Source organism: Solanum lycopersicum, chromosome 8 (genome assembly GCF_036512215.1).
Source record: "Solanum lycopersicum chromosome 8, SLM_r2.1".
In the NCBI taxonomy this organism is placed as follows: Eukaryota; Viridiplantae; Streptophyta; class Magnoliopsida; order Solanales; family Solanaceae; genus Solanum; species Solanum lycopersicum.
In genome coordinates this window covers 27,473,576-27,482,281 of record NC_090807.1, presented here as the reverse complement: position 1 = coordinate 27,482,281, position 8,706 = coordinate 27,473,576, and the positions used below count along the sequence as shown (strand labels likewise).

The 8,706-nt window shown below is 36.7% G+C and overlaps 1 protein-coding gene across 5 annotated transcripts; it reads right to left on the bottom strand.

Moving 5' to 3' along the window:
* Window positions 1-914: 914 nt before the first annotated feature.
* LOC101055611 (sucrose-phosphate synthase A2) lies at window positions 915-8,189 on the bottom strand. 5 transcript variants are annotated; one of them, XM_010326547.4, is made up of 13 exons: window positions 7,857-8,189; window positions 7,195-7,293; window positions 6,364-6,602; window positions 5,891-5,954; window positions 5,047-5,745; window positions 4,732-4,848; window positions 4,456-4,587; window positions 4,187-4,363; window positions 3,435-3,488; window positions 3,283-3,345; window positions 2,254-3,171; window positions 2,056-2,183; window positions 915-1,479 (listed from the first exon to the last, which is right to left on the bottom strand). In XM_010326547.4, exons 1-13 carry the CDS (start codon window positions 8,037-8,039, stop codon window positions 1,206-1,208), a joined length of 3,147 nt encoding a protein of 1,048 aa, XP_010324849.1. In that variant the 5' UTR covers window positions 8,040-8,189; the 3' UTR covers window positions 915-1,205. The 5 variants fall into 5 exon arrangements, with proteins under 5 accessions (XP_010324849.1, XP_025888047.1, XP_025888048.1 ...); XM_026032262.2 differs by lacking the exon at window positions 7,857-8,189 and adding an exon at window positions 7,591-7,714; XM_026032263.2 differs by lacking the exon at window positions 7,857-8,189 and adding an exon at window positions 7,591-7,713 and having other exon boundaries at window positions 7,204-7,293.
* Between the last annotated feature and the right edge of the window lie 517 nt (window positions 8,190-8,706).

The following is an 8,706-nucleotide window of genomic DNA, read 5'->3' as shown; positions in this document are numbered from 1 at the left end:
CATTATTAACTTGTCATTACTCGCTTAATATTATGTGATTGAGATTAAGACTGACCCTCGGATCATGTTATTTCGATATCGTTCTGATCCGATAGTATTTGACATGGAACAGAATACATTGAATCGATACTCGAAATGAGACAATACGTAATTTGGTATTGATATCGATTCGTACTGAATCTGATTTTAGGTAATTATTTGTTTTCTTAACAGTTAAACTCATTTGAACTCAAAGAAATGGTTTATGCTATAACTTTTAACAAAGATTCTACCATAGACGTTAAAAGAAAACAATTCCATTAAATCCAATAAATGAAAAAGCTTCCATTTGATCCACCAAAAATTAGACAACGAAGGTATTTTTGATACCAAAATCAAATGGAGGTAAAATTGAGTATCTTCAGTAATTCAAGGTCAAATTTGGTCTCATCTTTGCCATGCTGAACTGCCATGTCAGTGATCTAAATCACTCACGTGGATATTGTTAGTTTGGAGAAATTTATGGTCCATAAGAGAGACAGAGGGTATTTTTTATGTCAAAAGCAAATGAAGGATAAACATGAGTTATTTGAACAAAATCATGGGTAAATTTAAAACTTTCCGTTTAAAGATTAACGGCTCGTGTTTTACCTCCCAGTATCCTTTAGAGGTTCCAATCACAAAGCATGATTTCTCCTCCAAAAATGATCAAAACCCTGAGATATGTACTAGCACAATTTCTTCTAGGAATCAAATCCAACCCCTAAAGTTCAAAATTTTCTACTTACCAAATCATTTTTCTTTGGTTGCTAATATAACATCATACGTTTCTGCTTTCTTCATTCAAACAGATTGTGAGCTCATTTCATTCTGTATAACCAAAAAAAAAAAAAAAACTTGGAGAGACTACTAACATCGCACAGCCAGGGGAGGAGTTCAGGATAAAAAAAAATTACAGTGTATATAGGATAAATCAGTAATTTAAGTCTATATATTTAATATTGAACCCACTCAACACAATGGGCTTGGTTCAGCGGCTGTCGGTTCAGAAACTAGTAGGTGCACAGATTTGAATCTGACTACCAACATTTTTCACTGTTTTAGCTTGAAATCTGGTACAAACTCATTTGTCAACACTATTTAGCATGTTTCTTTAACCTCCTCAGCGGAAATCCTGGCTCCGCCACCACACACAGCAACCAAGACATTTGAATTAAAATATTCATCTACTCCTTAGAAAAACCAAGATTATTTAGCGCTACACTAATATCTTCCTTGCTGCAACTTCCACATTCAATAATGTTAGAATTCATGGCTGGCAAAACATGCTCAAGAGGATAGTTCCTGTTTGAATGAACTTTAGAAGCATCACTGCAAACTCCATTTAACACCACAGTTTTATGTACTCCTCCAACCAAGAATTCATAATCCGTGTCTCCACTTTCTCCGGCAAAAACCACAAGATTTGACAAGTTTATGCCCCATCGAATGAACATGTACCTGAACATCAGGTCTAATGATTAAATATAGACTTTACAAACACTAGCCACTATTGTGTCTTTAATCTTGCTAATACATACATTAAAAGCCCTTAATACCATGGATTACCATGTATTAGTAACACACATGGATATATTAAAAAAACCAAATAAGATATACTACTAATACACAGAATTAATAACATGCGTTATTTTTACTAGTACACTCTACCAAATGACCCTTAAAAAAAACAAGGAAGGACAAATTTTCAAATGAATGGAAGTTAATGACTGCATGAAAAAAGGTGCATACGATTCATCAAAATGGTAGAACTTTTTTACCATGTATTTCAACCTAAAGTACAGTTGGAACTGGTTTCTATTCCCCTTGTTATGTAAAGAAAAAAGAAGTCATTTCTTTAGTTAACTAAAAAAGAAAAAAAGTGGTAGCAGAGTCAATATCCTTAGACAAAGATCGCCTACCTAAACCAACCTTATAGTCATAATTAAGACTTGCGATCCATATTAAACAGGCTTGACAATTTGATGTAAGGGATGTGAATTTTATTTGTTAGAAAGAAAATAGGCAGGAAATGACCTGAGTGCTTGTGATCTTGAAGCAAGAACAGGGATGACATTCAACCTGCTACCGCTTTGGCAATATATTGCATGGCATCTTAGCGCCTGAATTCTCAGTAATCTCCTAACTTCCTTCACAGGAGGAACCTAGACAAAAGAGCGTTTTTATTACTCAACAATTAAATGTAGTAATGTCACACTGAGGAGGTCAACTTACTAATGATTGATCGTTTATTCTGAAAGAAAAACAGTGCGCAGATGCTGAGTCAATCTCCTTTATAGCTATCTCAGCTTTGTTTTTAACTTTGTCATTTAGAGAATCTGCCCAACGAATAATAGTTTTCCTCAGATCTTCTCCACCCCAACGATAATCAATGTGAGTTTGATAATCTGAATCTACGGTAAAAGAAGGCTCCAAATATTTCTCCTCAGAACTTGAACATGGATAATAAACCTCCCCGCCACTATTGCAGATATAAGCATCAAAGTCGTGTGGTTTAAACTTGGACAACTCCAAAATTGACTGCACCTCACTAATGGTCAAGGCTGTTGACAAGATAAAACCAATGGATGATGTATTCTTATCCTTCTTGACAGTCTCAATAATTGTTTTGGCAACATCAGCTAAACCAGCTGGGGTATCACAATCTGCCGCAATAACAATTAGCTTCCTTCTCCTTGACAGTTGAAACTTACTTTGCTCGGATTTCTCCATGGACTTAGTTACTGGAAGTGTTGAGACCATTCTATCCAATTGACTCTTCTTTTTTGTGGCATTTTCCACAAAATCTAGGGCAGTCACTGAAGTACCACTCTTTTCATTTTTATCCCCGTCCAATGAGAGTTTCAAGCTTAAAGACAGATCTTTAATGTCTCTCAAGGAATCTTCAGGTGAATCTGGTTCTGAATCGGAGCATTCATCCTCATTTCGTTTCCATTTCGGCTGCCTTTGTTTGCAAAACATCACTCGCGATAAATACGTCTTGCAGTGCTCTGGCCAAGAGAAGAGGTGTATATTACGCAATCCATTGTCCCTACATCTTGCCCAAAGCTGCTTATCAGCTACTAACTTCAAAAGTGCATCAGCAACAGAATGTTGATCATGGGGGTCAACTAACAAACCATTGTCAAGCACCTGAAACAAAGTAAATGGTAAGTCCTCGAAAACTAATAACATGTCAATATTCAAATCAAGTAGACAAAAAAAAACCCGGAAACAATAAGTAGGCTCCATCAGAGGACAAACCCGATGAATGTCAACTGGACCACCATTTTTTGTGGCAACCATGGGCAGACCATGAGCTGCTGCCTGTTTGAATAGGAGACATCAGTTTGCAAATGGACTTGGCATACATACCGTAAATCTGAAATTACGAAAAAAGGAAATCAGAAAAGCACCTCAATCAGAGTGAGTCCAAATGGTTCAATGAAAGCTGGATTGATGAAAACCCCCTGCAAAATTGTGATATTTACAAGTGAACTTAACAAAGAGATGTGATGCTTGATTATGAGATGTCAACGCTCTTTTTGGCCTTTTCAGCTGCCATAACTAAGAGAAAAAAACCTTGCTGTCATATGAAATTGAAAGGCTTTCACAGTCTGTCACCTTTCACTCTGTCAGTATGCACTTTGTGTCTGTTTTCTATACATACCGCATAGTATAGTAGTAACCTTAAGAATTACAGTCTATCATGAATTAAACAGGTTTCGAATCAATTCTCAGGTCACTGTAACTGAAGCAGAAATCTTAACACAAACCCTCATGAATACTGAGGCAGCAGACGCTTCCAACTACCGCAACTACTTTCCCCTCCACAATCCAAAACTTCCATCTAAATACTAGGATAAAGAAAATGCCGGAATATTATGTTTCTTTTATTCTGTAATCTTTAGATCATGATAAAGGTTTAACACTAACCATGGATATGTTGTATCATCACGCAATTCACTATAAAGGAGTGGTCTACATTAAGAAATATCAACTAAGTGATTCATGCGTCTTCAATCTGGCAGTGACTCGGGGTAATCACTGTACAATCAGAAATAAGAGAATGGAGGTTCTGTAGGGAAAAGATATTATGTGGGAACAAGCTACACAAATAGATTACACCAAGAAATGTCACAGAAATTTATGTAATTTGCTGCTCTACCTTTGACTTTGCAGCCAGACGATATATCTCAGGAACATCAGATTGCTTGTGATGCTTAGGATATGCAACTTGACCATATAAGTCATACTTGTCAATCAGTTTAATTATTGAAACAAGGACAGATGAATTTGTACTGGACATTTCATCAATTACATCACGATTTCCCATCACTAACGTCTGCAATGAAACATAAAAGAAGAATATGAGACAGCTTAATGGGCTGAATATTAATGAGTGGGGGTGGGGGGGTGGGGGATTTGTAAAATTACAAGGTTTGCGAGCTCTCTCAATTGTCGGCACTCTCCAAATGCCTTGACTAATGTGATTAAGTTTTTCTTTGGGTCAGGCCTCGCAAGAGCAAGTATCATAGGCTTGTGTGGATTGGTAAAGAAGCGCATTATCTGTCAATTAATAATAGTTTTGAGTTAGGACCTACATCAAATCTGCACAATTTTAAACAAGATGGTTGAAGCAAAAAAGAAACAAGAGCCACATAAATCTTCAATTTAGGCGATGAAGGATTCAAGGAAGATAATGATTGAAACCTCCAACCAAATGGGTGGATCTGCACTCCCAACATTATGTTCATTTCCTTCGACTTCTCCATCCATGTCACCTTCGAGTGGAATAATATGATGAAATTCCATTCCTGGAGGAATCACCTGCCAACGTAAAATAACAAAGTACGTATAATATATACACACGAAGAGGGAAAGAAAAGAACAAGAAGAAGATGCAAGGATGATGCAAGAACAACGAATTCATGAAGTCCTCAGCAAAGAGTATACGAAAAGAAAGAGAGGATATTCCTAACACAGTGAATACAGAACTAGTCTAAATAGAAAGATTAAGCGTCTCACCATTGCGCGAGGCATAAATCTGCCGTAGCAACTCACACTGCGTTTACTTCTTGCCCTGAGTTTGCGTTCTAATTTTGGATCAAATCCATCATAGAGATTCCATTGTTCTTCTATCTCCTGCCGTGTACTAGTAATTATCATCTCCGATACATCAAGAGACAACTCTTCAGCCTCTATGCGCCGCATTATTTTGTAAGTTGCATTTATCTCCTCTTTTGGTTGTCGTCCTTGCTTTAGTAGTTGTTCCAGCTTGTCTCGTCCAAGTGAATGGCCAGTCAAAACCATCGGTACATTTAAAGCCCCTGACAGAAGAGCAGCAGATTCACCGGCATCTGCATAGTGTCCATGGATAGCAACAGGCCAGAGTGGCTGCCCACTACCAGTTTGCTCTCCTAGAACCTTCGACATCTGGACGATGTGACCCAGGGCACCATCAACAAATTCAGGAATATGAGGCCAAAGTAACTCTTTCGGGATATATTTATCTTTTGGACCAAATGGTATGCGGATGATGTAGGCACCGCCACTTTCCCCTACTTCAGGCATGGCATCTAAAGAGTCTGTTAGGTTTATCATTTCTGTTGGTTCACCATAGGTCCAATCTACATCAGGTGCTGACACTTGTCTTGTCAACAGATCAACACGATAAACTCCAGGCATCATGCCTAAAGCTCTGGCTAATTCCACAACATACTTGACCTGTGTTGGTTGAAAGATTCAAACCGACCACAAGAAACACAAACACAACAGACACAGAGCATCAAAGAATTCGGACAGATAGTGGATTAATGTAATGTGTGTATGAGTAACTGTGCTAAGGAAGTGTTATACAAAGAAAACATACTTGGCCACCAGTGTCAGAATCCCGACCAAGATCCATGTTTTCTCCCCTTATCAAGCCATGAAGACTGCAAAAGCAAGGTTTCTGTTAGACAGACTGATAAATGTATTAGAGATAATGCACAAGTACCTCCTCAACCTATGCCGGAAATCTCAGAGACACACTTATACTATACTAAGGTCCTATTACCCTCTTAACTTATTTTATTAATAATTTTCTATCCCTTTTTGGCCTATGTGGCACTATCTTGTGGGCCCAACGTTGGTTGACTTTTTTTTTCAAGCTAGTACACGTAGGCCGAAAAGGAAAGAAAATTACTAATAAAATAAGTTCAGGGGGTAATAGGACCTTAGTATAGTATAACTGTGTCTTTTGGAATTCGGACATAGGTTGAGGGGGCACTTGTGCATTTTCCCAATATATTAAGTATGAAATATTTTTAAACACAAGATCCCAGGAACTGAGAAGAACAGTGCCTGATTAACACAATGTAAAGTTTCTTTTCCGTGTATTGATTAGCCCAATTTGCCATCGCATCCACAGAGCTGACCCTGGACATTCTACCTCGGACACTATCACCATGAGTTGAGAGGTCACCAACAATGTCTACCTTTTCTCCATCTGATAAGTCTGACATGTCAACAGTTGCTTCTCTCCGTGCCCTTTCACGTTCACGATGCCTTTTCGCCACACGCTGAGCTTCTTCCCCTTCAAGCTGAAAGTATCATAGCAAGGGCACACATTACTTTATGATTGAAACAATTAACAATGCTAGACTGAGCATGTCTCAGTAACCACGGAAATTGAGAATAACTAGAGCAAGTGGCAGCAACTGAGGGCTATCACCATCCAGTGTAATGCGAGATTTGAAAACTGTCATAGCAGCTGCGCGCCTTTTAGTGACTTAAGATTATGTATGTACGAATTTGTAACTCTTTATGGAGGGAAGCCATTGGACAAAAACAGGTAACTACTTTTTCCTTCTGAATTGAACTTGAATGAACTTCATATACATAAGGAATAAAGATGTCATACAATTGGCATGATTAATATTAATCGTATTGCTATGTCTTTAATAGAAAGTTTCATATTCATCATAAAGATTACAGGTGAAGTTTCAAATATAGTAAAATGTGGTAGAGTGCTGTCCAAAATAGAATCGGTGAAGTCCACAATAGACATTACACGAAATCACTTTTACATCAACGTAAGAATAATCATCATTGACTTTCAGTTATAAACTCATTGAAAGGTGATGCAATTATGTTAAGTCAAATAACTGTCAAAACGAACTAATGAAATCTAACTTTTTGAACCTGTTTCTTCTTGCGAGTCAAATTCCAAATCCTCCAGCACATATTTTCCAATCTTGTATTCCTCTCCTGTGAATCCCGAATTGATGAAGCCTGTGACATATTTCAAGAGACCTGCTTACTACTCATGTCAATGCATATCTAATACATTTAGACCATACGAAAACAAAGCGAAAAAGACTCTAACAGATTAACATCTTTCTCAAAGAATATGAAACCAAACTTCAAAAGGAAAAGGAAGTCTTGTTGTATACTTTCAACCACCAATTTTTATCACTATTTTCCCATGTTTTTTCCTTTTGAGTTAGACACATTTCAAGAGGAAACATTGAAACCAAACTTGAAGAAAATGAAACTACACCAAATTGACAAAGGAAAAAGGGACAATACCTATCAAAACAAAAAGGATGGATCACTCTAATTAAGGGAAGACTTCTCATCTATTCCATATACTTTACTTCCATCCTCAATCTCTAAAAACTTAAAGAAACTAATGAGGAATTTCAAATGTGATGGAATGAAGATTGAGCAAAATGCATGTGTTGAACAAAGAATGTATTAAGCTAATTAATTATAAAAAGGTGGAAGACTAAAATGACCAATTTGAAATAGTTGATTACTTAACAAACAAGCAAAATAAATAAAGGAGGACGTACGCGAACCCAAGAGCGATGAAGATCGGTTTCATCGAAACCAGTGATGACTTCCTCAACGAAATAACGAGCTGGACTGAAACGACCTCTTTCCCTTAACAAGAGAGACGATTTTGGATCATTGATAGGGGGACCCACGTCCAGGATCGCCTCAAGGTAACTGTTTATCCATTCGTTTCCCGCCATTTACACACAACAAATCTAACACTTGTGTTTACTAATACTACTCTCTGTCACAAGCCTATGCTTTCTCTGTTTTTGCATTGTCTGTGTGAGTGAGACAAAGAAGAGCACTGATCCCGCTGGTTTCTGCAAAATAAATGGCAACACAGAAACTACATCTTGACCGAGTAACATTATTATATTTAACCGCTGCTCAACTGCCACAAATTTTTGGTCAAAAAAATGTTTTTTTTAAAAAAAAAAAATTGTATATATAATAACAAATTATTAATTTGAATTAAATGTTATAATCACAGTTTGATTTATGTATAAATTATAGGAACCACATATTTTAAATATTAAATAACATATTATCCCTTCTAGTTTTGTATTTACCAAAAATACCTTTAAAATGTTGTTTGAGGGATACATGTTGAGAAGTATGGGATACATAAGTGTTGATACATTTCAATTAATAGTTATTGCGTTTAAGAAGAAAATAATAACGTAAATTTGTTTTTAATAACTATAAATCGTGTAATTTACGCTCGACAACTTGCGTAACTGATTGATAAATTCATATTTCAAATTAGAGTACCTTCATCAAACAAAACTAGTCCTGATAAAGTTGATCTGCATTCTAAAAAGTAAAAAAAAATTAGAAGATGAATATCTCAATTTTGTTACGACA